The sequence below is a fragment of the Oncorhynchus kisutch genome, unplaced genomic scaffold (genome assembly GCF_002021735.2).
Source record: "Oncorhynchus kisutch isolate 150728-3 unplaced genomic scaffold, Okis_V2 scaffold2646, whole genome shotgun sequence".
In the NCBI taxonomy this organism is placed as follows: Eukaryota; Metazoa; Chordata; class Actinopteri; order Salmoniformes; family Salmonidae; genus Oncorhynchus; species Oncorhynchus kisutch.
Window position 1 is genome coordinate 1 of NW_022264591.1, and position 26,362 is coordinate 26,362.

At 43.2% G+C, this 26,362-nt stretch overlaps 4 protein-coding genes and 1 long non-coding RNA gene across 11 annotated transcripts; 3 read left to right on the plus strand and 2 right to left on the minus strand.

Moving 5' to 3' along the window:
• Nucleotides 1–125: 125 nt before the first annotated feature.
• LOC109876216 (protein asteroid homolog 1-like) lies at nt 126–2,958 on the plus strand (the record flags this gene model as incomplete). The annotated part of the gene is made up of 4 exons (XM_031819817.1): nt 126–294; nt 384–597; nt 696–867; nt 997–2,958. Coding segments are annotated over 4 exons (973 nt in total), but the record flags the coding sequence as incomplete, so codon positions are not given.
• Nucleotides 2,959–10,566: 7,608 nt separating this feature from the next.
• On the plus strand, nt 10,567–12,340 carry LOC109876220 (ribonuclease P protein subunit p25-like protein). Of its 2 annotated transcripts, none has more exons than XM_020468680.2 (2): nt 10,567–10,681; nt 11,345–12,340. In XM_020468680.2, exon 2 carries the CDS (start codon nt 11,361–11,363, stop codon nt 12,072–12,074), a length of 714 nt encoding a protein of 237 aa, XP_020324269.2. In that variant the 5' UTR covers nt 10,567–10,681; nt 11,345–11,360; the 3' UTR covers nt 12,075–12,340. The 2 variants fall into 2 exon arrangements, with proteins under 2 accessions (XP_020324269.2, XP_020324271.2); XM_020468682.2 differs by lacking the exon at nt 10,567–10,681 and adding an exon at nt 10,694–10,765.
• A 253-nt stretch (nt 12,341–12,593) lies between these two features.
• Nucleotides 12,594–22,356, plus strand: LOC109876217 (gamma-aminobutyric acid type B receptor subunit 2). Of its 5 annotated transcripts, XM_020468678.2 has the most exons (20): nt 12,596–13,246; nt 13,454–13,591; nt 14,992–15,162; nt 15,343–15,444; nt 15,572–15,637; nt 15,830–16,018; nt 16,215–16,457; nt 16,586–16,646; nt 16,728–16,805; nt 16,925–17,069; nt 17,247–17,379; nt 17,483–17,590; nt 17,709–17,831; nt 19,171–19,281; nt 19,374–19,598; nt 19,798–19,968; nt 20,118–20,278; nt 20,723–21,843; nt 21,940–22,087; nt 22,248–22,356. In XM_020468678.2, exons 1-18 carry the CDS (start codon nt 12,998–13,000, stop codon nt 20,889–20,891), a joined length of 2,643 nt encoding a protein of 880 aa, XP_020324267.2. In that variant the 5' UTR covers nt 12,596–12,997; the 3' UTR covers nt 20,892–21,843; nt 21,940–22,087; nt 22,248–22,356. The 5 variants fall into 5 exon arrangements, with proteins under 5 accessions (XP_031675673.1, XP_031675674.1, XP_031675672.1 ...); XM_031819813.1 differs by having other exon boundaries at nt 12,594–13,246; nt 19,374–19,968; nt 20,076–20,278; XM_031819814.1 differs by lacking the exons at nt 19,171–19,281; nt 19,374–19,598 and having other exon boundaries at nt 12,594–13,246; nt 20,076–20,278.
• A 7-nt stretch (nt 22,357–22,363) lies between these two features.
• On the minus strand, nt 22,364–25,326 carry LOC116370587 (transmembrane protein 116-like). Of its 2 annotated transcripts, XM_031819816.1 has the most exons (7): nt 25,191–25,326; nt 25,034–25,083; nt 24,760–24,843; nt 24,364–24,505; nt 24,134–24,278; nt 23,929–24,008; nt 22,364–23,844 (listed from the first exon to the last, which is right to left on the minus strand). In XM_031819816.1, exons 1-7 carry the CDS (start codon nt 25,284–25,286, stop codon nt 23,629–23,631), a joined length of 813 nt encoding a protein of 270 aa, XP_031675676.1. In that variant the 5' UTR covers nt 25,287–25,326; the 3' UTR covers nt 22,364–23,628. The 2 variants fall into 2 exon arrangements, with proteins under 2 accessions (XP_031675676.1, XP_031675675.1); XM_031819815.1 differs by having other exon boundaries at nt 22,364–24,008.
• Nucleotides 25,327–25,793: 467 nt separating this feature from the next.
• On the minus strand, nt 25,794–26,334 carry LOC116370588 (uncharacterized). The gene is made up of 3 exons (XR_004208756.1): nt 26,244–26,334; nt 26,049–26,112; nt 25,794–25,840 (listed from the first exon to the last, which is right to left on the minus strand). It is a non-coding gene; the product is annotated as an uncharacterized LOC116370588 (long non-coding RNA).
• Between the last annotated feature and the right edge of the window lie 28 nt (nt 26,335–26,362).

Here is a 26,362-nt window from a genome sequence, read left to right on the forward strand (position 1 = left end):
GGATGGAAGGTAGACTTCCCTCCTGCATGGTAGACGTGCTGCTGCTGGGAAGGATGATGCAGGGTGCCCAGGTCGAAGATCCCCGCTTGCCATGTGGGAACAACACCTCACGGTCCATACGACAGGTACTCTAGGCTGCTGCTGAGTGGGAGGAGAGCAGACCACAGCAGTCAGAGACCCCCAGTGGATGACGTGGAGGAGTATTATAGGGAAGGCAAGAACCTGACCAGCAGCATGGTTGAAGCCATCTTGCCCAGTGCTGCAGAACAGATGCAGCTAGACACTCTGCATCAGGTATGTATACATGTGTATGATATAGTATACAGTATATTGAAACATACTACTGTTGATTCTCAAATTGATTATCTTGCTCTGTTCCTTAGGCTCCAAGGTCAGTGCAGCTTAAGGTGTTTTTGGAGACACTTGGTGTGTCCCAGTCCACTTTGAGTGGTGTCCCACCTCATCTGCATCTTCCTGTGGCTGTCACCTGCTACTGGCTGAGGCACGCCCATCCCCCTCCAGAACTCCCTGTCCTGCAGGCCCTGCTACTAGGATTGGTGTACGGAGAGCTCTGCAGACAGAGGAAGAGCCAAAGAGGTATGGCCCAGAGCATTTACGAGAAAACACACCATTTAGAATTGATAAATATTGAAGTGTGTGAAGTGCAGTCACTGACTCCTCCTTTTGTGTAACAGGGTTTATGGAGGGACCAGTGTTGGAGAGGCTGAGAGGGCTGATTCAGAGAGGTAGAAGGAGCCTAGACCTGGGTGTGGCCCACGCCTACAGCCAGTGGCAGTGCTGCCTGAAAGAAAGCCTTCACCTCAACCAACTGCTGTGCTTCCCTCTAGCCGAGCCTCAGTGTGCCTGGTAAGGTGTCCCTTCCTAAATCAACCCTTGCCCCTAAAGTTATAGCAGTGGGATTCATTCACATTGTATTTTATCCCATCAGAAACAGAGCTAAATCAAACCATCTTTTGTTTCCTGGGTGGCGTCTAGGCTGTACAAGGGCACTCTGGTGCACCAGCTTGTGACCAAACTGAGAGGGGGGTTAACCCCGGATTCTCTCCTGATGGGAGACCTTGGCTCTGGACAGCTGTATAGGGCCATGCTGGGAGCCATACTCAACTCCCATGATTCTCATGAGGCAGCTGTCATCCCATTTGTGTCTGGGCTGCAGAGGGCCACACCTCCATCCTTGACACAGCCACTGGACAATCTGACGGCCAGTCTACACATTCTGGCTCTGGAATATGATGATGATGATGGTGCTGGAGGTGGGAACAAGTCCAAGCCAGAGGATGATATGGGTTGGACTTTGGTCTCAGTGCGGACCAGGCACAAGAGCAAGGACAGATTCAACCGATCTAGGAATCCAGAATTCTCCCGGAAGCAGGGGCGGATCGGCTGGGAATAGGGAGGGACCATTATATAACTGTTTAGATAGAGACGTTCTGCTCAACTCTTTAATATTTTTATTGTTCTTATGTGTACTGTCGTAGCTGAATCAGAATTAGTTAGGTAACATTGATAAATAAGATGTTTTATTTTTTCTCATAATATGCTTCTCTCAGGAAAAGTCACTTGGGGCCCAGAGAGGGGAGAGGTCAGGCTTGTCTTTTACATGTCTGGTAATAGGCAGAATATCAGAAAGGGAGAAGTCAGGGTTGAACATTGTCTTCATGATGAATATATCTGTTAAACCATGTGAAGGGCTCCACTATGTCTGTACTCCAGTCATTCCCTCCTTTTCCCATTGGGGGAGGAGTATGGCAGTGTCTGGAACCATTGTATGTCCCCTCTGATGTTGAAACTTGTCTTTCATAGTATATGACCTAGAGGCTCACTCCTCTCATGGAGCTTATCCAGGGGTGGGTTGTATTTGAGATGGGAGTATCTAGATTTGACAATTGATATATGCCATTGGATGAGGTAATGTTTTGGTAATAGGAAGTACCAAGAACGAGAAGTAGAACCTCGTCTTAGAGAGCAAACTGAACGATAATTTATAGCTAATGCTATCTGGCTATGGGATACTCCTCTTTCAAGTAATAATAATAATACATTGGTGTATGGTTACTATGGTAATGAGTATTCCAGTTATCATTCTCAACAAGGCTTCATGCTGAAATGGCTCATTTGCTGTAGCTATAACCCTCGGTACACATCGGATGCCATCCCAATGGACAGCAGTACATTCCACTGTGCATTATCAGCCATAAGCCTATCAAATTCAAGAATCAGCCAGCATAGTGTCTCTTGCTAATCTGTGTTTTTAAACAGATGATTTAGGTGCCATGTAAGCCTAGATACAATGTAATGTAATGACAAAGCTTTGTATGCTTGTAAGAATGATGCACAAAATGATCACTTCAAATGATTGTGCTGTTTAAGCCGACTGTCACCGTTTGTACTGATGACTGAGTAATGTTTGTACTGATGACTGAGTAATGTTTTTACTGATGACTGAGTAATGTTTGTACTGATGACTGAGTAATGTTTGTACTGATGACTGAGTAATGTTTGTAGTGATGACTGAGTAATGCTTGTACTGATGACTGAGTAATGTTTGTAGTGATGACTGAGTAATGTTTGTAGTGATGAATGAGTAATGTTTGTACTGATGACTGAGTAATGTTTGTAGTGATGACTGAGTAATGTTTGTAGTGATGACTGAGTAATGTTTGAATGGTTTTAGACTAATCGTTTTGGTTTGACTGCTTTACCAATGAAAATGGTTGGCTACTGGCAGTTCAATGCAGTATGAACAAAACAAGCTGAACCACAGTTTAATTGTTTTATAGGCCGATATTCTTGTCACATGTTTTTTGTTTTGTTTATCAGATGATTTATTTTGGGGATGTTATTATCAAGGATACTCATTTGTTATTATTTAGTTTTTGTCACTGAAAACATCACTGATGTGTCCCGAGAAATGTGTAATAAATGTATCATCAGTCATTCTGTTCCAGTTCCTAATATTGTTCTATAGAAACGGTTATTTTACACAAAATGTAGCCGATTTATTGTCCATAGTGTTTCCTGGTTTAGTTAATTTTTAGGTGAGAATATGGAGCATACTATTGGTACCGTACTAACAAGCAATGTCCTTTCTTCATTAGATAATGGTTAATCATTGTCCGATTTCTTATCAGATAACTTTTATACACTGTATGTAAAACTTTTATGTTCCTCATCACATCTAATAGGATCACTTCTTATCAGCATACAGTCATAGTTACTGGTTGGATTGTACTTCCTCTTGATTCAATTGGCTATGCTGTTTTGCCTTTTTAAAGAGTAATGGTAATTCTACAGGGTTGAAGATAGACTGTCATATTGGGTTTATAGCAAAACTCCTCATTATATCCATTGTCCTGGTTCCATGTGTCATACAGTCGGCATACATCTCTCTCTACACATGATGTCTTCAACAATGATCCTCACGGAAAAAAAGATCACAGATCATAATCTGTGATCATTTGTGTTCATGTTTAAATAAATTGAAACTATGAAATTATCCTCAAGGAGGAGATGAAGGAGTTGGCATGCCAAGATCATTGTCATGACATGTGTTTTGCATACAATGAGAGATCAAAGATGGATTTTGGATCTAGATGTTCATACTTTAGTTTTTAGGATCCGCATGTACTGCCTGCTTTAGCTGTAGCTGGATATTAAAATAGAAGAACTACGATCATGTATATCCTACCAACGGGGCATTAACAACTGTAATATCTTATGTTTCACTGAGTCGTGGCTGAACGACGACATGAAGAAAATACAGCTGGCTGGTTTTACGCTTATTCGGCAGGATAGAACAGCAGCCTCTAGAAAGACAAGGGGTGGCAGTCTATGTATTTTTTGTAAACAATAGCTGTTGCACAAAATCTGAGGAAGTCTCCAGGTTTTCTCGCCTGAGGTAGAGTATCTCCAGATAAGTTGTATATTGTATACTGTATATATAAGTTGCTATTTACCAAGATAGTTTTAATCTATATTCTTCCTAGCTGTCTATTCACCACCACAAACTGATGCTGGCACTAAGACCACACTCAATGAGCTGTATACGGCCATAAGCAAACAGGAAAATTCTCATCCAGAAGCGGCGCTCCTAGTGGCCGGAGACTTTAATGCAGGGAAACGCAACTGCACTGTCCGATTTACAGTAGCTATTAAAGTGATTATTGTTTGAGGTTGCGCCCCACATCAAAATATTTTCCCACCGGCACAGATTTCATACATTCACATATAAAGATGAAATGTTCACTTACTTTTTGAAAATCTTCCTCTGATTTGTCTTCCAAAGGGTCCCAGCTTTTTTATATCCCAAAAAGTATGTTTAGTTGGCGCCATCAATTTGAGTAATCCACTCGTTCAACTTGCAGAGAAAGAATCCGAAAATCTACCCCTAAACTTTGGTTAAACAAGTCAAAATATGTTTTTATTTACTCCTCAGACACCCTAAAATGTAATCAAACTATAATATTTAATTAGGAAAATAAGTATGTTCAATAGGAAACGATTTTAGCAGGTGCGCAACTTCGTCATGGCGCACAGAAACACAGGTTTCCCAGACTGTGTCTTCTTACAAAAACGGTTATTTCTTATTTGTTTTTTATGTTACAAGCCTGAAACCTTGAACATAGACTGCTGACACCCCGTGGAAGCCATAGGAATTGCATCCAGGGAGCTATTTTACAATATGACCTTTCTCTTGCATTTCTAAGAGGATGTACTCTCTCAAAAATACATTTTGGTTGGTTTGTCTTTGGATTTTCTCCTACCATATCTATTGTGTTATATTCTCCTACATTACATCTACAAACTTCAGAGTGTTTTCTTTCCAATGGTACCAATTATATGCATATCCTGGCTTCAGGGCCTGAGCTCCAGGCAGTTTACTTTGGGCACGTCATTCAGACAGGAAGTGGAGAAAAAAGGGGCCTATCCCTAAGAAGATTTATCATTGTTGCATTGGATTAGATAAAAAAAGTATCTAAAATGAGAACAACATGTCTAGACTGTGGTTTATCACTCTACTATCTCGGCCTTGAGGCTGCGTGACTATCCGCAGGTGCAAGCAGTTCTCAGCCTGAGAACTAAAGCAGTACATCTCCATTACCCAGTACTTTTCCATCATTACGCATTGCATCTGAGCTCCTAGAGTGTGAGGCTAGAGCTCCTAGAGTGTGAGGCTAGAGCTCCTAGAGTGTGAGGCTAGAGCTCCTAGAGTGTGAGGCTAGAGCTCCTAGAGTGTGAGGCTAGAGCTCCTAGAGTGTGAGGCTAGAGCTCCTAGAGTGTGCGGCTCTCTTTTATTTTCAAGTTTCTACTCCGCTAGCCAGCACCTCGTCTTAATAGGTGTGCGTTTCTTTTTCTTCTAGATCGTTCTGTTAACCAGTAAACAGCACCCTACTGATAAAAAAGATCTTAAACGATGCCGAATGATAATTATTATGATAATTATGACACTGGTCATAGACCCATACAAGATTACTTTGAATATAGCCAAAGGGAGCGTGATAAGATCATTATTTCGGAGTCCCTTTTTGACATGCCGGGAGGTAAGTCTGACCTCTCGAAAGAACTGTTACATTTATCTAAGCGCCAGACGAGAACGCATCTACATATAGTCACTCTTAGTGATTATGTGCGTCAAGGCATTATTCCACGGGGACTCAGGTGGCAAAAAGAACCATCATTGGGACAGCGCACAGATGATTACTGTGAGCGCTGGTGTGCCATCCTGAACAAATGCTCTATTGATTTAATGACATTAATTGTTGACCAGTTGAAGAAGGATTTTATTGAAATGGATAATACGATTAAAGACAAACGCACAGCTCTACAAACAGTTGTTAATGATGGTGGCATATTCAATGCCGGCAGGGTAGCCTAGTGGTTAGAGCGTTGGACTAGTAACCGGAAGGTTGCAAGTTCAAACCCCCGAGCTGACAAGGTACAAAATCTGTCGTACTGCCCCTGAACAGGCAGTTAACCCACTGTTCCTAGGCCGTCATTGAAAATAAGAATTTGTTCTTAAATGATCTTGCCTAGTAAAATAAAGGTAGAAAAAAAATGAACTGATGAAAACTAACCAAGCGCTTCAGGACAAGTTGCCTACAGAAATAAAATAACTTAAAATCACGAAATTCAACCAAGACAAAAAAGACAAGGCCGATGGTAAAGTCTACTTCTGGAGAAACCCTGACAAAAGAGGTCCTGCTCCCCCTCTCCATGACAGACGCAGGAGGGATGCCGCTTACTTCTATCCACCCTTGTCTGATCAACGCTCTACAACCAGCGCCTCATCGGCTTCCAGTGGTAGTTTTTTATTCAACGAGAGACTGGACGGACGGAAGGGCGGAGGAGGCCGCAGGCACGCGCATCGACGAGATGTCGCACCCGACGGGGTAAGAAGAAACGACTATCAGAGGCAGAGACCGTTCAAACGGTCCCAGAACCCACGGGACTGAGTGTCTTTAATTTATCAAGCAGGATATTGAGCCCTGCCCATGTCTCTTTGCTTAATAAAGGGTTATCTTTTGTGCCTACAACTCAGTGCAACGATTTTGATGTTAAGGTAGACATGTTTCAGTTTTTTAGAAACATCCGTTTAAGGGAATATTTTAGCTCCCCTAATTCTGACACTTCTATTGAACCAGTAGGTTGCTCTCCTGCACATACTCCGACTCCTTTTAGAAGCAAGAGTTATTTTATACCTCCAGCCAATCGCAATCACTCTATCGAGACATATTGCAGACTTGTGGAAAATGATGTTGGACTTCTCCGTAAGAATAAACAGGGATCCAAATCTTTCCATAATTTATGGAAATGATAATAATAATGATAAGGGTGGGTCGGTTGTACTCATGGATAGGACAGCTTATGTACATGAGTGTCATAGACAGCTGCTTGACAACACCTTTTCCAAGAAATATGGCTGAGACGCAAAGAAAGTTCAAGGAGAGGGGCTACAAGAATGATCAGATTAATATTGTCATTGAGAAAATTCAAAACAAAACGAGAAATGACCTTTTTCATGGTCAGTCTCGCAAAAAGACGCATTCTTGCGTTCTAACTCGCTATTCAAAGTGTTCTGAACAAATTAAGGGACTTGTTCACAAACATTGGCACATCCTAAAATCCGATGATAGTCTCGGTAATGTGTTTTCGGACCTTCCCTTGTTCGTATTCTCGCGGGGCAGAAATCTCAGAGACCAAAACTCTGATTTACCACCCCAAGATATTCCTGAACAACGTCTATTTGCGCCCCTACTGGATGGAAATTACAAATGTAATGGCTGTGCTCAATGCAATGGCACTTATAAATGTAGATCCTTCAAACACCCACAAACAGGGAAATCGATCCCAATAAAAGGTGTTATTACGTGCTCCACTTGGCAGTTATTTATCTTATAACTTGTCATTGTGGTAAAACATTATGTGGGTAAAACAAAGCGTGAATTAAAAGTACGTATCTCAGAGCATCGTAGCACCATTAGGTGTAAAAACTTTACTTATCCAGTTGCGGCCCACTTCTTGGAGGTAGGCCACTCGATTTCGTCCCTACGTTATATTGGCATCGAACATGACCTTGATAATTTATTGTTAAAACGAGAGGCTGCCTGGATCTTTAATTTAAAGACCCTTGCGCCATTCGGTCTCAACGTAGACTTTGATCTGAAGCCATTCTTGTGATTATTGTGACTTTGCCATTGTAATTGTGTGTAAACTTGTATAGTCAAATTAATCTATGATCAATTCTCTGCTTTTCATCGGCAGGTTTTCTTGTCGTGGTCCTTCCTTCAAGCATAATTAAATAAATAAAATATCATACAAACTATCAACAACAAAAAATACTAAACAAAAACAACCTGCTTTTCTTTAAAAACTCATTCTAATCCGGTCCCTACACAGGCTCAGATTACTCAGATTTGTATTACTTTCATACAGGATTTCTATAGGAATATAGACACTACTGGTCAAAAGTTTTAGAACACCTACTCATTCAACGTTTTTTCCTTATTTTTATTATTTTCTACATTGTATAGTTAAAGTGAAACATCAAAACTATGAACTAACACATATGGAGTCATGTAGTAACCAAAAGTGTTAAACATATCAAAATATATTTGAGATTCTTCTAAGAGACACCCTTTGCCTTGAAGACAGCTTTGCACACTCTTGGCATTCACTCAACCAACTTCATGAGGTCCTCACCTGGAATGCATTTCAATTAACAGGTGTGCCTTCTTAAAAGTTAATTTGTGGAATTTCTTTCCTTCTTAATGTGTTTGAGCCAATCAGTTGTGTTGTGACAAGGTAGGGGTGACATACAGAAGATTGCCCTATTTGGTAAAAGACCCCTAATTTGGCAGCAGCTACTCTTCAAATCAAATCAAATTGTATTTGTCACATGCACCGAATACAACAGGTGTAGACCTTACAGTGAAATGCTTACATACAAGTCCTTAACCAACAATGCAGTTAAGAAAAATACCTAAAAAAGTAAGAAATTAAAGTAACAAATAATTAAAGAGCAGCAGTAAAATAACAATAGCAAGTCAATGTGTAGAGTACAGAGTCAATGTGCGGGGGCACCTGTTAGTCAAGGTAATTCAGGTAATATGTACATGTAGGGAGAGTTATTGAAGCAACTATGCATAAATAATAACAGAGTAGCAGTGTAACCGGTGTGAAATGGCTAGCTAGTTAGCGGGGTGCGAGCTAATAGCATTTCAATTGGTGACGTCACTCACTCGGAGACCTTGAAGTAGTTGTTCCCCTTGCTCTGCAAGGGCCGTAGCTTTTGTGGAGCGATGGGTAACGATGCGTCGTGGATGTCAGTTGTGATGTGTGCAGAGGGTCCCTGGTTCGAGGCGAGGAGAGGGACGGAAGCTATACTGTTACAGCAGCAGCGTAAAAGACGGGGGGGCAATGCAGATAGTCTGGGGTAGCCATTTGATTAGACGTTCAGGAGTCTTATGGCTTTGGGGTAGAAGCTGTTTAGAAGCCTCTTGGACCAAGACTTGGCGCTCCGATACCACTTTCCATGTGATAGCAGAGAGAACAGTCTATGACTAGGGTGGCTGGAGTCTTTGACAATTTTTAGGGCCTTCCTCTGACACCGCCTGGTATAGAGGTTCTGGATGGCAGGAAGCTTGGCCCTGGTGATGTACTGGGCCGTACGCACTACCCTCTGTAGTGCCTTGCGGTAGGTGACCTTTTGAGGATCTGAGGACACATGCCAAATCTTTTCAGTCTCCTGAGGGGGAATAGGTTTTGTCGTGCCCTCTTCACGACTGTCTTGGTGTGCTTGGACCATGTTAGTTTGTTGGTGATGTGGATGCCAAGGAACTCTCAGCCTCCAGTATTTATGCTGCAGTAGTTTGTGTCGGGGGGCTGGGGTCAGTTTGTTATATCTGGAGTACTTCTCCTGTCCTATTCGGTGTCCTGTGTGAATCTAAGTGTGCGTTCTCTAATTCTCTCCTTCTCTCTTTCTTTCTCTCTCTCGGAGGACCTGAGCCCTAGGACCATGCCCCAGGACTACCTGACATGATGACTCCTTGCTGTCCCCAGTCCACCTGGCCATGCTGCTGTTCCAGTTTCAACTGACCTGAGCCCTAGGACCATGCCCCAGGACTACCTGACATGATGACTCCTTGCTGTCCCCAGTCTACCTGGCCATGCTGCTGCTCCAGTTTCAACTTCCACCTGACTGTGCTGCTGCTCTAGTTTCAACTGTTCTGCCTTATTATTATTCGACCATGCTGGTCATTTATGAACATTGAACATCTTGGCCATGTTCTGTTATAATCTCCACCCGGCACAGCCAGAAGAGGACTGGCCACCCCACATAGCCTGGTTCCTCTCTAGGTTTCTTCCTAGGTATTGGCCTTTCTAGGGAGTTTTTCCTAGCCACCGTGCTTCTACACCTGCATTGCTTGCTGTTTGGGGTTTTAGGCTGGGTTTCTGTACAGCACTTTGAGATATCAGCTGATGTACGAAGGGCTATATAAATAAATTTGATTTGATTTGAACTTGAAGTTCTCAACCTGCTCCACTACAGCCCCGTCTTCCTGGGGTCCAGAAAAATCAAGGCAGTTATACAATTTTTAAAACATTACAATACATTCACAAAAGATTTCACAACACATTAAGTGTGTTCCCTCGTGCCCCTACTCCCCTACCACATATCTGCAACACAGAATCCCTAATTGGTAACCTACAAATCGAAAACGAACCCTAACAATGTGACGTAGCCTAATGACGCTTTAGCTGAGGAACACAAACGGTGTCTCTGGCACATTTAATCACTTATGGCATCTTTAGCAAGTGTCCCTTATAATCATTTGCTAACGAAACCTACTGCAATATAGATAACCCGAGGAAATTGCTCTAGCAAACCACTAAAACATATATTTTCTCTGAGACAACTTATTATTATACTTCAAACACTTCCAGCCTACTAATGTGGTTATGTCAAAGGTGGTTTAGTATGGTTTTAGAAACTCTGTTGTTATTTCCAGTCAGTCATGTTTTAAAAAGTAAAGGATTGCATATATATATATATCTACTACAACTCCCAGAATGTATCGGGGCTCTTTAATGCTTTTTGCAGCAGCGGCGAACGTCATACGATCAGAGCCCTTTGCGACATACGGATGTCCTATGTTTTCGGGTAAGTAATAAACTGTTTATTTGACTGTGTTAACCGGGCTGATCAGAACACACCCGATGCTTAAGACTGGGTTTTTGTAAATACGTGAGTTTTATAACGAAGTTAATCTTAATTAGATAGCATATGTCTCTTCATGGCTGACACACCTACCTAACAGTAGCTAGGCACAGCCAGAGTTTGCCAAGTAGGCTACATCAACTCTACGGAGTTGAGCGACGTTTTAGAAACGGATCTCGGTTTTTTTAAATGAAACTCCGTCTCCTTCGATTCGCTATGCAGTCGATACTTCACATTTTTTAAATGATTAAGCCCTTATCGTGTACCTATGTTTGTCCTCTGTTGTTGTGTGCCTTTTTTGTTTGCTGAAATCCATACCTTTTTTAAAAAATAAATAAAACGGTAATCAAATACAACCACATACTGTTTCTCATTGTCGTTGCTCTAAAATGTTAACACGGCGCGCATGTAGCCATTGAATCTCAACGAAACAGTCAGTGGTTGTATTTTATTAATGAGGTACATGGCCAGCTACAGCCAGAGTATTTAGCTAGAAAATTAAGGGATATGGCAGCAAGATTATTAGGTAAAAGTCTGAGGCTACTGTACGCTAGTTCTAATACCGTGTTGATCAAATATTCTGTACGTCTGTCTCTGTCTACAAAGATAAGGTACAGATGACATGGAGAACTACAGTAAGGCGCGAACGGTGGAACAGCCCTGCCCCTGCCCATTCCCTGGCCTCTCCAGCGACACCAATGAGGTTAGAGTGAAGGATGGCAGCAAGATCCGCAACCTCATGCGCTACGCCCTGAGCCGCATGGAGGTCAAGCCCAGAGCGCTGGAAGGCGAGGGGATGCAGCCTAAGAGCGAAGAAGGGGGTAGCACCACCGAAGTCCAGGAAGCACCATGCTCCCAGGCACTGGAAAAGATGCCTAGCCGGCAGATAGTATTCACTGGGATGGGGAAGGGGGTCTCCAAGGCCATCACGTGTGTGGAGATCCTGAAGCGCCGTGTGAAAGGCTTGCACCAGCAGACCAGGCTACTCTTCAGCACTGTCCTGGAGGTGTGGGAACCCCTGGAGCCTGCGGCAGGCCTGGACAGCCTCACCGTCAGTAGGAACATACCTGCTATCTGGGTACTGCTCTCCAGAGACCCCCTGGATGCCAGCCTGCCTGGATACCAGGCTCCAGGGAACTTTGATGCCCTGTGGGCACAGGCTGCCAAGGAGGATGCAGGGGTGGCTGGTGGACAGAGACATGGGGGCAGGAGGAAGAGGGGAGGTGGTGGTGGCAGGGGTAAGGGACCAGGAGGCCCTGTCAGACAGACTGATCGATCCAGAGAGCCAGGAAAAGGCCAGAGTCGTGGTAAGGGGGCGCTGGCAGGGCAGGAATGAGATGTGTTCTGTGTGTGGAAGAGGCCTTTGGACCAACCAGTTATAATCACAAGACAGTCCCCCATCGGCCGATGAGTGCACAAAATATCAACCTTTCCAACTTTTCCGTTATTGTGTTATGACTCACTTTCTGGGAGAGAGGATGTGAGCGAGTGCCTAAGGTCATAGGTCAAGCCTGAGTATTTTCAGACTTTCTTTGTGCTCTTATATTTAAGTTCAATATTTTGTCTCATTTATAAGTAAATAAAGTGTAGCCTGTACATGATTGCACTGGTCATTTTGATGTTTTATGTTTTTATAGAAAATGTATTATAGCTTGTTCTGCAACTACATGCAGAACAATAACACTTTCAAATGAGTGAATGTTATTGCTGGATAAAGGAGTTAATTGAACGTTCTGCTTGAGCTCTTTTGAGAAGTTGAACAACACTGCCACCTTGTGGTGATAATGTAATGATGCCAGAGTTTGAAGGTTTGAGCGGTCTTGAACATAAAGGTATTCTTTCCCTGTAATAACATCAGCTGTCAATCACAGACTTTTCTTTAACCTATACGTCTGATTGTGGAGCTTCATTTTTTCATAATCCACAGGGGAATAACCTACATTGTAAATGTCAAAATATTGAAAAGTTATATTAAAAGTTCCTTCTAGAATAAAACCAGAGCATAGCAATCAGTGAATGTGTGCAGTGGGATCAGAGTGACAGATGTAGGTAACCTCGTCAGTCACTGCCAGCACCTTATCCCTTTATCCTCTTCAGTGGATTCTCTTGAGGGAGCAGCTGCGGTGTGTGGAATGGCCTGGCTGGAACAGACGAGGATTAAGGGGTCTTAACTAGGACCTGACTCCATTACAGGAGGTGTGCTAGTCAGGAGGAGAAATACACCAGGGAGTGGAGACTGGGAAGTGACAGGGAGAAAGGATGAGTGGTGGTGGACGGGCAAGCTCAGGACAGATCCTGGTTCTCTCATGGCTGGTTGTTGTTCCTTCTCTGTCCCAGGTTCGCCACTCTCTGCCAGTCTTGTGGATCATGCCACTGACAGACAACCCAGGGCGGGGAAACCTTACGGCGTCCGTGTTGCCGGCTGTCCAGCTCGCTCTAGACGACCTGAGCAGGCAGCAGACTCCTCTAAGAAACTATGAGATCAATTTTCACGTCATAGATTCAGAGGTAACGTTTGCTGGTGTGTTAGTGGACTGGTGTTTTTGGACCAACAAGCCTCTGTTAGTGGGGTGCACATTGTTTATGTGGAGAACAAGGTTAAAAGTAGTGTATTTTAATGCAAAAAAGGACATGTAAGCTGTTCAGTGCATTTGGAATCATAATGATGATGAATGGAGTGGGACAGTTCACTCTTCGTTTTCTCTTTGTCTTTAGTGTAATATTGCCAAAGGACTTAAAGCCTACTTTGATGCCATATGCTTTGGGCCAAAATACTTAATGATCTTTGGAGGTGTGTGTCCATCAGTCACATCCGTCATTGCTGAATCACTACAGGCGTGGAACCTGGTACAGGTATCTTTTTTACTGTATTGTAGGCACTGAGCAACCATTTTACATCACACTGTATTGTAGGCACTGAGCAACCATTTTACATCACACTGTATTGTAGGCACTGAGCAACCATTTTACATCACACTGTATTGTAGGCACTGAGCAACCATTTTACATCACACTGTATTGTAGGCACTGAGCAACCATTTTACATCACACTGTATTGTAGGCACTGAGCAACCATTTTACATCACACTGTATTGTAGGCACTGAGCAACCATTTTACATCACACTGTATTGTAGGCACTGAGCAACCATTTTACATCACACTGTATTGTAGGCACTGAGCAACCATTTTACATCACACTGTATTGTAGGCACCGAGCAACCATTTTACATCACACTGTATTGTAGGCACTGACCAACCATTTTACATCACACTGTATTGTAGGCACTGAGCAACCATTTTACATCACACTGTATTGTAGGCACTGAGCAACCATTTTACATCACACTGTATTGTAGGCACTGAGCAACCATTTTACATCACACTGTATTGTAGGCACCGAGCAACCCTTTTACATCACACTGTATTGTAGGCACCGAGCAACCATTTTACATCACACTGTATTGTAGGCACTGAGCAACCATTTTACATCACACTGTATTGTAGGCACTGAGCAACCATTTTACATCACACTGTATTGTAGGCACAGAGCAACCATTTTACATCACACTGTATTGTAGGCACCGAGCAACCATTTTACATCACACTGTATTGTAGGCACCGAGCAACCATTTTACATCACACTGTATTGTAGGCACCGAGCAACCATTTTACATCACACTGTATTGTAGGCACCGAGCAACCATTTTACATCACACTGTATTGTAGGCACTGAGCAACCATTTTACATCACACTGTATTGTAGGCACCGAGCAACCATTTTACATCACACTGTATTGTAGGCACCGAGCAACCATTTTACATCACACTGTATTGTAGGCACTGAGCAACCATTTTACATCACACTGTATTGTAGGCACTGAGCAACCATTTTACATCACACTGTATTGTAGGCACCGAGCAACCATTTTACATCACACTGTATTGTAGGCACAGAGCAACCATTTTACATCACACTGTATTGTAGGCACCGAGCAACCATTTTACATCACACTGTATTGTAGGCACCGAGCAACCATTTTACATCACACTGTATTGTAGGCACCGAGCAACCATTTTACATCACACTGTATTGTAGGCACTGAGCAACCATTTTACATCACGTTGTATTGTGTATCACAATAGAGCGTGTTATTTAATAGGTGACATACATGCAAATAACACAATTGGTAGTACTTCAAATACTGATTTAGTGCTCTTCAAGCCTAACAATATTGCACATTCAATATTTCAGCTTTCTTTCACTGCAACAACGCCTGTTTTAGATGATGAGAAAAAATATCCCAACTTCTTCCGAATGGTCACCTCGGACAACACAGTCAATCAGGCTGTTGTGAAGATCCTACAGAACTACAAGTGGAGACGTGTAGGGACGCTGACCCAGGATGTACAGAGGATCTCAGAGGTACCACTGACCGTGGTAACCCTTTCTGTCACATGTCTGTTTGGTGTACAATGTAGCTGTTATCGCCATTTACAAGTAGGGATACAAGGGTATCCGGCATTAGCCTATTGATTAAGACTGCTGACAACTATGCTGTCCTATGTATGAATTGTAAAGTCTATATTGTCCTGTCTTTGAAAGATAAGGAGAGATCTGACTAAACAACTGAGCAAGGCTGATGTTATGGTTGCTGTAACTGAAAGCCTGTCCACTGACCCATGTATCAATGTAAAGAAATTGAAGGTGAGTAATATGCCCAAATCATCTTTACTTACAAAGTTAGAATTTGGCACTGAATTGCATTATTTCTGAAAATTGCAGATGCATCCTCAGCGTGTCAATCTGTTTTGTGTCATGTCCCTTTCTACAGGATATGGATGTAACGATCATTATTGGGTTGTTTGACGAGAATTCAGCCTCCAAAGTCTTTTGCTGTGTGAGTACATAACCAGAAAACCTACATTAAAATATGATGCGATGCAACACAATGCCATCATTAATGATTAGCACTTGTTTGAGACAAAGATTAATAGCAGTTTAACAGCGCATTCAATCATACAATTACTTTTGAATTATCGTTATGATAACCATTTGTGTTTGTAATTACCATATAACCTTTGTCTTCTAGGCTTACAGCCTGAACATGTTTGGCGGGAGGTATCAGTGGATCCTCCCTGGCGGTTACCAGGGGAGCTGGTGGGAGGAGGCCAACTCCTCCAACTGTGCTTCAAACAACCTGCTGACCGCAATGGAAGGCTACATCACTGTGGACTTCACACACCTCAGTAACAGACAGATAAAAGGCATCTCAGGAAGGGTAGGTACTGAGGTTTTCAGCAAAGGGACAGCATATTCTGTCGATACTGTACCATGCTCTCTCCAATGGATAACGTGTGTTTATAACAAAACGTGGACGTAATGTTGAAAACTTCAAACAGTATATTTGCAGTGTAGCAACGGTAATGCAAGACCATTAAGAGAAGTCAAACAAACACCTTTGTGTTTCTGTTTAGACCCCAGAAGAGTATGACGAGACTTACAACAGAGAGCTGCTGCAGAGAGGGTTGGTTGCCAGCAAGTTCCATGGGTTTGCCTATGATGGAGTTTGGGTGATGGTGAAAGCATTGACCAGGGTCATTGAGTCTGTTCGTCACAGAGAGAGATATGACATCCACCGGAACTTCACAGTCAGCAGCAAGGAGATTGGACAAATGGTCCTGGATTCCATGAAGGAGATTTGCTTTGAGGGTGTAACTGTAAGTTAGCATGACTGTTGTGTTAACATTCCATTTTAGATGGATCGTTGCTCCAAAAGACTAAAGATAAGATGTGCTTTACAAATATTCTTGTCAAATTGACTTTCTTTTCCTCTTCTTCTTTTTAGGGTCAAGTTATGTTTAGAAATGGGGAACGCATGGGAACTATTAAATTAAGCCAATTTCAAGGTAAACATTACATATGTGTATTTCCACGAATTTAGAGAACATTCTTTGTGAAATATTTATCAACTGCATGTGTTTCCACAGAGGGCCGGGAGGTGAAGATAGGCCAGTATAATGCTGAAGCAGAAGAATTAGAACTCAACCACTTAATCAAGTTTCAAGGTAGGTGGCCACACTATTAGGACAAGGCATTGAGACATCTGATGATGACACCTCAAGCACACAAAAAACGTTTGTTTTTGTCACAGTCTTTGCATTCTACTTTTTTGTGCCTTTCATAGGCATGCAGCCGCCTAAAGACCGGGCACACTCCCAGCGGTGGGATGTCAGTGTTCCCCTCTACATCATCTTGTTATCCACCACTGGCCTGGCCATGCTCATGGCACTCTTCTTCCTCTTCTTCCACATCAAGCATCACAACCATTGGTAAGATCATTATTCCAAGCATCTTGTATTGGCTTGTTATTGAACTAGATACTTTTTGAGGTAGCTTTCATCGAAACACAAGGTTGTTCTCTCTTTCGTTGTTATCCAGTTTACTTACTCACATGCTCTGCTCAGACAAGGCTACCCGTTGATCTCAATATTTTGTTTTTCCCATAGGGTCATGAAGAAGTCCAGTCCGTCCATGAACTACCTCATTATCCTGGGTACGATGCTGGCCTGTACCTCCGTCTTCCTCTATGGGCTGGATGGATCCCTTGTGACTGACAAAGTGTTTGTTACGCTTTGCCCTGTGAGTACACATGAGTTTAAACGTCTAAGCATTTCAGTGATAAGGAAGGAACCCCTTGTTTCAAGGGATGCACATTGTTTCATTTTTTTCCCTCTTGTCACAGATTCGCACATATATTCTTTCTGTAGGATACACCACAACCTTTGGGGCATTGTTTGCGAAAACTTGGAGGGTCTGGACAATTGTCAAAAATAAGGAGATAATTGAAAAGGTAAACTCAAAGTTCAAAAGATCAAGTTAAAGAAACTCAAAAAGTACAGGCCTCTTAATCGCCATCTCTCCTGTCTAATATTTAATACTCATCCTCTCCCTCTCTGTTCTTTCTTCAGATTATTAAGGATGACCAACTATGGATAATTGTCGGGGGAATGCTGCTAATCGATCTGTGTCTGTTAACCTGCTGGCAGATGGTGGATCCACTCAGACGAACAGTGGAAGAGTTCAGCCAAGAGGTAACACTTCAATTACATTTTCTATTTTAACCTTGGTCTTGCTCTCTTATCTTTTGTTGTGTAGGGGATGCAGACGTTGTTGAAGTTAGCCTTTCAATTTTAACTGCCTTTTTGATTACCTTGTTTATGTGAATTACTCTGGTCTGGAGTCGACCGTGTGATGGTAGTGAATGGCTCTGGTCTGGAGTCGACCGTGTGATGGTAGTGCATGGCTCTGGTCTGGAGTCGACCGTGTGGTGGTAGTGAATTACTCTGGTCTGGAGTCGACCGTGTGGTGGTAGTGCATGGCTCTGGTCTGGAGTCGACCGTGTGGTGGTAGTGAATTACTCTGGTCTGGAGTCGACCGTGTGGCGGTAGTGAATGGCTCTGGTCTGGAGTCGACCGTGTGGCGGTAGTGAATGGCTCTGGTCTGGAGTCGACCGTGTGGCGGTAGTGAATGGCTCTGGTCTGGAGTCGACCGTGTGGCGGTAGTGAATGGCTCTGGTCTGGAGTCGACCGTGTGGCGGTAGTGAATGGCTCTGGTCTGGAGTCGACCGTGTGGCGGTAGTGAATGGCTCTGGTCTGGAGTCGATCGTGTGGCGGTAGTGAATGGCTCTGGTCTGGAGTCGACCGTGTGGCGGTAGTGAATGGCTCTGGTCTGGAGTCGACCGTGTGGCGGTAGTGAATGGCTCTGGTCTGGAGTCGACCGTGTGGCGGTAGTGAATGGCTCTGGTCTGGAGTCGACCGTGTGGCGGTAGTGAATGGCTCTGGTCTGGAGTCGACCGTGTGGCGGTAGTGAATGGCTCTGGTCTGGAGTCGACCGTGTGGCGGTAGTGAATGGCTCTGGTCTGGAGTCGACCGTGTGGCGGTAGTGAATGGCTCTGGTCTGGAGTCGACCGTGTGGCGGTAGTGAATGGCTCTGGTCTGGAGTCGACCGTGTGGCGGTAGTGAATGGCTCTGGTCTGGAGTCGACCGTGTGGCGGTAGTGAATGGCTCTGGTCTGGAGTCGACCGTGTGGCGGTAGTGAATGGCTCTGGTCTGGAGTCGACCGTGTGGCGGTAGTGAATGGCTCTGGTCTGGAGTCGACCGTGTGGCGGTGGTGAATGGCTCTGGTCTGGAGTCGACCGTGTGGCGGTGGTGAATGGCTCTGGTCTGGAGTCGACCGTGTGGCGGTGGTGAATGGCTCTGGTCTGGAGTCGACCGTGTGGCGGTGGTGAATGGCTCTGGTCTGGAGTCGACCGTGTGGCGGTGGTGAATGGCTCTGGTCTGGAGTCGACCGTGTGGTAGAGTCATAGTAAATGTGAACCTCGGAGGGAGATCAAAAATATTCAAGTAGTCTTTCCTTTTTGTGGTGTTTCAGACTGCTCCTGGTGGTGAAGATGTTAATACAAGGCACTTCCTGGAGCACTGTGAAAGTACAAACCTGACTAAATGGCTCGCCATTGTATATGGCTACAAAGGGCTTCTAATGGTGAGAGAAATTGCCAGAACCATGTTCAACACCCAGGATCCTTTTCAAACAAAGCTGATAATCTAGTTGATGGTTTTCCATATTTTCTTTAGTTTCTTGGATGTTTCCTGGCCTTGAGAACAAGGCATGCACATATCCATCTCCTCGATGACAGCAAGTACACAAGGCTGAGCATGTACCACGTGACCGTCATGTCTATCATTGGAGCATCAGGGTGCTTCCTGACCCAGTATAACCCTAATGTGCAGCTCTTCATCATGGCTTTGGTGGTGATCTCCTGCTGTACCTGCACTCTGTGTCTGGTGTTCCTGCCCAAGGTGTCACCTGCCTCATCTCTGAAACCTCCTCTTGTATACATGTTGAGCTCTCATCAAATATCTCATTTATCTCAATGTTCTCGTTTTACTTCCGTTTCTCAATGTATATTGTTTACAAATTGGTGTATATGCTAGATGATGTTGGATGTAAACACTCGTCTTGAAAAATATAATTGAATGCTTCTGTCTTGTATCCTAGCTTGTAAAAATCCGAGACAATCCCAACCAAGTGGATCCAACTAGCTGGTTACAATGTGATCTTCACAAGGAGGATTCGGAGACCTCCAGTTCCTCTAGCAGTCTCAATCAGGGCAGATCTCTTGAAAGCCTGCAGACTGAAAACCAGCAGCTCCGGAGGAGAATCACAGAGGTGAGTTCTGACCCCTTGTCTTGAGTCTAAACAATTCACAGAACTTTAACCTTTGTAGGTTGAACCCCCATCTGTTGTGGAGCTAATAATCATTAATGCCATTTCAGATGGTGGAACTTTGGGAATGAACATAGAAATGGTCTTTGCAGATTGGTGACCAGTTGGAGGATGTCGCCATGCAAGTACTAGAGAAAGAGCTGAGTCCTCCCAGTCCACAGGGCCATGAAGTGAGACTGAGAGCCCAGGTGTGCTCTGAGGATGTGCCCAGGATGAACAGGGAACTCTTTGATGACATCAACTCACCTGAACAGTACAGGAAAATATATTACTCTGATACTAAAAGATACATTATGCAATACAAATATTTTCTATACTTTCTATATATACACTGAGTATACAAAACATTATGAACATGTGCTCTTTCCATGACATAGACTAACCAGGTGAATCCATGTGAAAACTATGATCCTTTATTCTATTGTTAAATGGTCCACCACCCAAAGGACATCCAGCCAACTTGAAATAATTGTGGGAAGCATTGGAGTCAACATGGGCCAGGATCCCTGTGGACCACTTCTGACACCTTGTAGAGTTCATGTCCTGATGATTGATGCTGTTCTGAGGGCAAACTCAATATTAAGAAGATGTTCCTAATGTTTTGTACTCTCAGTGTATATTTAACTATATTTTTATAGAAATATCTACTATATATATTTTGAAATGAAACATCCTACACACTTGTTTTCCTTTGCAGCGTCCAACGAAGATGGTCCGTGCAGCTGCCAATTCTTCACCATGCCTACATGCCAGCCATTGGGGGAATGAGTGCCAGCTGTTCCAGCCTTCTGAAAAGTCCCGATGTCCCCAGTGCCCAACAGAGACATATGCCACCATCGCATCGGGTCATGGTCACCGGGCTGTGACTGTATTTCCCTCTACAATGAGTGACAATACACTGGAAAAGTTACAATATTCATTGAACTGCCTCTGGTTCCACTGGCAGCTGGAAGTCAAATGACCTTCCTTTACTTGGACTGCCATCGCATCATTCACATCTGAAGTCATGTTCACATCCAGACAAGTTCTACATACAATGTGGTGCTGACAAAAGTTGTGTGGTAAATTACAATGGCTGCTTTCTTTATGGATTTTTAGTAGATTGATTGCAGTGCAACTCATAGAAGTGGTCTCCTCATGGAAAAACAAAAAATGTTGGCCGTTCCCCCTGTTTCCCAACATGGGAGTATCTTGTATTGCAGCAGGATACTGGCAGTGACTGTATTTGCACTCTTGGTAACTGCTCTGTGCTGTGGTACTGCTCTCTGGTACTGCTCTGTCATGTTGTCACTCTGGGAATTTCCTGGTTTGCTAAAGCCCAGGAATGAACTTTAAACTGTTCCAAGGCAGAAGTTAACCCTTTACAGCAGTCAAATAAATAATTGATTGTCTTTCCAAACATTGCCTGTGTCCTGGAGAAAACAACATCTTGGCTATGTCTAGGCAAATTCAAGTTTGTTATCAGTCTTTCAAAGATGAAGAATAATTGGATGAGAGTATAACCTATAAATGTGCATATTTGTAAAACAATAAATATCTATATAAAAAAAGGGGTCCAACTATTTTGCAAAATCCACTGTTGTGGCCAGACAGTACTTTCTATTTGAACAGGATGTGCTGCGATAACAAATAAGGGAGGAGTGTCTCAATTTGGGGTTTATAAAAAGGTAAATCTATCTCACTGCAGAAAGTGTATTAGGTATCCACAACAACATCCTTGGGAAAAGGATCCTGCCATGTTCTCCATCAGAACCGCATTCATCCTGCCAGCTCTTCTGGCCCTTTTGGTTGTAAATGTGGAATCCTCTTTCAGTGGTGGTAAGTTTCAACAACTATTTTGAAGAAATATCTATAAATACAGTATTATGATGTTATTGTTATGTTGTTCATGTGTTATTATAACGTTTCTCATAGGTGGTGGAGGATCCTACAATTATGACATATCTAAAATGTCTGACCTGAGGAAGCTGTACAACTCCAAGGTGTATGAAGCAGACAGAATGAGGAGACCCCTTGAAGGCATGTCCTTTCAGGTGGGGGTTCTCAGCCACTCAGGAGTCAGGTGAGTAACATCATATTATCTATGAAATGCGTATGATATTTATCAAATAAACCCACAAAAGTCAGTTGTATGTTACTGCATATCTAGCAACATCATGTTTATTAATTAAGAAATGGCCTAAACTACCCGCTATGTCTAATCCTTCGTTGTTGATCCACAGAGTGACTTTGGCTGATGGCTCCCAGTGGCTTGTCCATAAAGGGGATGGATTTGGCATCAGCTCTCAGACTGTAGTGGTGGCTGCACGCCACATGGGTCGAGACTGGAAGGCAAGTATTCAATCAGCTTTCTTTCATAAGCATATTTTATTGAAATGACTCTGTAGTGGCAAATACACAGATTAAAACATTGTTTTTTAAAACTTTTTGCAGAAAGTTGAAACCAAAAACTTTAAAGGGAGTAAGACGGTCTCTGATTTCGTCAAAGCTGGAGGCACTGACTACAGCCTCATCTTTGATAACTGCCATGATGCAGCTGGTCGGATGTGGGAGTGAAACAAGATTTTATTGTTTTGATGAGGCTGCAGCAGTTACTATATTTGAGCTGCAATGCCCATTTCATATTGATGGATTGAGTTAAACAGAAATAAAGTCCAATGCATTGACAGACCGGAAATTCCCATTATTTTCATTCAGTTTCATTTGCATCTCAGAAAAAAAATAATTGTATGTTGTGGTGATGTATTTATCCTGTTCTCATGCAAGGCAATAATTGTATGTTGTGGTGATGTATTTATCCTGTTCTCATGCAAGGCAATAATTGTATGTTGTGGTGATGTATTTATCCTGTTCTCATGCAAGGCAATAATTGTATGTTGTGGTGATGTATTTATCCTGTTCTCATGCAAGGCAATAATTGTCCCCTTTGATAAAGTTTAGAATTGAACTCAAGGAGTGAGCATAAACCTACAGTCACATTTCTGTGACCAAGCCCATGCAGGGCGAAAACTAAACATTGCAACACTTGCGTATCTACGACCATCACACAACACCACGGGCCAAACTCGTACGTCAAGCAGCATCTCTGTGAATGGAGGGCCTTTGTTCCATCAAGATGAAAAGTGACAGGCTGCTCACTGTTTCCACACGGTTGGGCTCAATCAGGGCCCCTCTAAATCAAAGACATGCCAGTCAGTTACAAAGCCTTTCACAAATATCCTCGGCTATCCCCAACTACTGTGGGAAATTCTAAACACTAATGTAGAGACAATGTTTGCACGAGCGATGCAGTCAAAACAAGTGAGGGAGGGAGTGACTCTGATTCCTATGAAAGTACAGAGCTCTCAGATCCTGTTTCAGAGCTGCTCTTCCTCTCCTTGTAAATTCCCTGGTTCTTCCCTTTTTTACGCCTCAGCAGTTCAGCCTCTGTCTGGTTGGACCCTGCTGTCCCTTGTGTACAGCCGAGGGTGTTCTTGCTTCATTGGTATAACAGGTGCTTCCCAAGGTACTGTCCCCAAGATTCAAAACCAAACTGTCACTCCTAGTCTGGCACAAAAGGCTTTGTTTAATTTCTTTTGCCAGTGTCACAACCACCATAGTAAGTTAATGTGGTGTCGGTAGAATACCAGATCCTTCTATATCATCTGGTTTGGGGGATGGTGTTGACCATAGAGTTTTATAGCCTTTCTTCTGAGATCTCAGAAGTGGCGTCTGGGTGTCCATGTCCCTTAGAGCATCTTTGCTAGCTGAGCGGAAGTGTGTCTGTGTCCAGCCGTACACCACACAGTTCAGAAGGCCTTGAGAGGATGAGGTGAAGGCCTGGGATGAGGAAGTAGAAGTTAAGCCATGGACTGAGGTTGCACACGTCTTGGATGTAGGTTTCAGAGCAGCTGGCAGTTTTACCTGTAAGATGTAGAGAATGACGCCCACAACTCCCTCCACTGATTTGGGGTTGTACAGAATCATGGCTGCCAGGAACACTGCTGAAATGAAAAGGTAAATAAGGCAATATATCAGAGAGGAGAATGTGATTTTCAGCTGCTACAAATCATTTAGCAAGCCGGGGGGGCCCTAGGATTCTGAGCTGGGTGAACAGTACTGTAGTTACCTGGGCCCCAACAGAAGAAGAAGACAGAGGGGTAGAGGAGCATGTGTCGGTCCAGAACACGAAGTGACGCCCACTGCCTGTCGCCGAGGAAACCGCTAGAACTCACACAACGTCTGTAAACAGTGCGGGCTTTTCCCATGAGCACCTGGTGTAGACAAAAGACGTGTGAAGCCAAGATACGTTTGAATAAAATAAATGTAAGCTGGTAACCATGGGATAGGCTGACTCACCACAATGCCAACAAAGGTGAGGAGGAACACTGCCAGGAAGACAGCAATACTGTACATGTGTCCCAGGCGGCAAGCTGAGTCCACCTCCATCTTGCTCAAGTCAGTGGACATGAAGAGTGCCTCCGTGTGCATTAGAAGGCACCTAATATGCAGGGAGAGGGACTTTAGTCTAACCATTATGCACCTCAATCAACAAGAGATATGTATAATAAAAAACACATTAACAATGACGATTAAATCATATTAATTGACCAAACATTTAGCACGGGAGTGCTTGATATGAATTCTGATTGCCTTACTAAAACTGCAAACCTTATTGACACACAATTATCTCTATCCCAAAATAAACTCTCTCCATGATAATATTCCTACTTTTGATGCATGCTACAGACCTACTTGTAAGGCTGGCTGAAGTTTGTGTAACAGTGGTCCATGTTTCCTGTTACAAACACTGGCAGCATCAGCAGCACGGGGAGGACACTGGAAGGAGAAATGGGGACAGGACATTTAGCATACATATAATGACATCTACTGAACTTTAAATAGGTCAAGCATATACTAGGCCATCATTGTAAATAAGAATTTGTTCTTAACTGACTTGCCTGGTTAAATAAGGTTAAATAAATACATGTAAATGAAATAGTCTTTCTGTGAAATAATCCATGCTTACCATGACAGGACTGCAGCAATCTTGCTGAAACTTCTCAGTTTGGTGGCGCACTTAAAAAAAACAGAGGCCAGACTTTAACCAAACAGTTGAATATGGGGAATTACAGACAACCAAATGTGTCAGACATCAAAACAATAATTTGTCAGGTAGCACCTACTTGGGCTGGGTATCCATGAAGGCTACTGTAGAATCTGTTATTTAGCCCAGAGTACAGGGTCCATACATAGTTCAATGTGTAGAAGAACGAGGTCATATACAGGATCTGTTAAAAGACAGGGGTTCTCCGTCAGTGGTCACCATGAGTCAACCACATTTACTTCTATTTTAGTGGTGAGAAGCCTGGTATGACGTATCAATGAAATGGTGTTCCCTTTCTGCATATCCATGAAGATTAGATATCTAGGACCATCATTGGTTTTGTTGTGGGGTTATATATCATGTTCCCCTTGGTACAGAATATTCCAGTGCACAAGTACAAGGGAAATGGTCAGCCACATCCAGACTCCTTGTCCCGATCTAACAGAATTGAAGATGCGTCAAATTGGGCTAGATTTGCTGCTCTACTTCATTTGGGCTGGATCTAGATCTGGCCTTGGACATCTATTTCTCAGTGAAACATTACAGTCAATTCTTACTGTAAATGAATGTATATACTGTGTCTGTGTACATACCTGTTCACGATGTGTAGGTTGTGGCAGGTGGCATGGCTATCACAGTCCCGGCTGGGTTGAACAGTACTTGCTCCTACCCAGCCATCTGTACTGCCAGCAGCAAGTCTGTCACACTCAGTAAGAACAATGGCTGGATCTGCAGAGGAGGTGGTATTGGCCATTGTTTTGGAGTCTAAAGCAGTCATGGTTTTGTAGGTAGGTTAATAATATTGTTATTATTAACAAAAAACGATTGGATTTATATAGCGCCTTTCTACCAATTAAGGTAGGGTATAATACATGCTTAATGTGGAAACAATTAAAACCAACTGTAGAGGGGATCATCTGTAGTGTTTGTAACTAACCTCAGGTGTCCTTATAAGGTGTTGGAAAGTTGCATAAACAATTATGGAACCTGAACCGACAATGCTGCAAACAACAACAAGAAAAACACATTGGGAAGAGCTCCTCATTTGACCCGTGTGATCACCAGATTGTACAATTACAAGAGGTTGTAAATGCATGCTTAAATGTGGAAACAATTTGGAACAGCTGCTTACCTCAGCACTGCCATAGTCATCTGGATCCACCTGACTGCAAAGTACACCTTTACAGGGGAAAGGTGTTGGTTAGAAACCAAAACAGTCACTACCTAAACACTACTATCCTATAACACTAC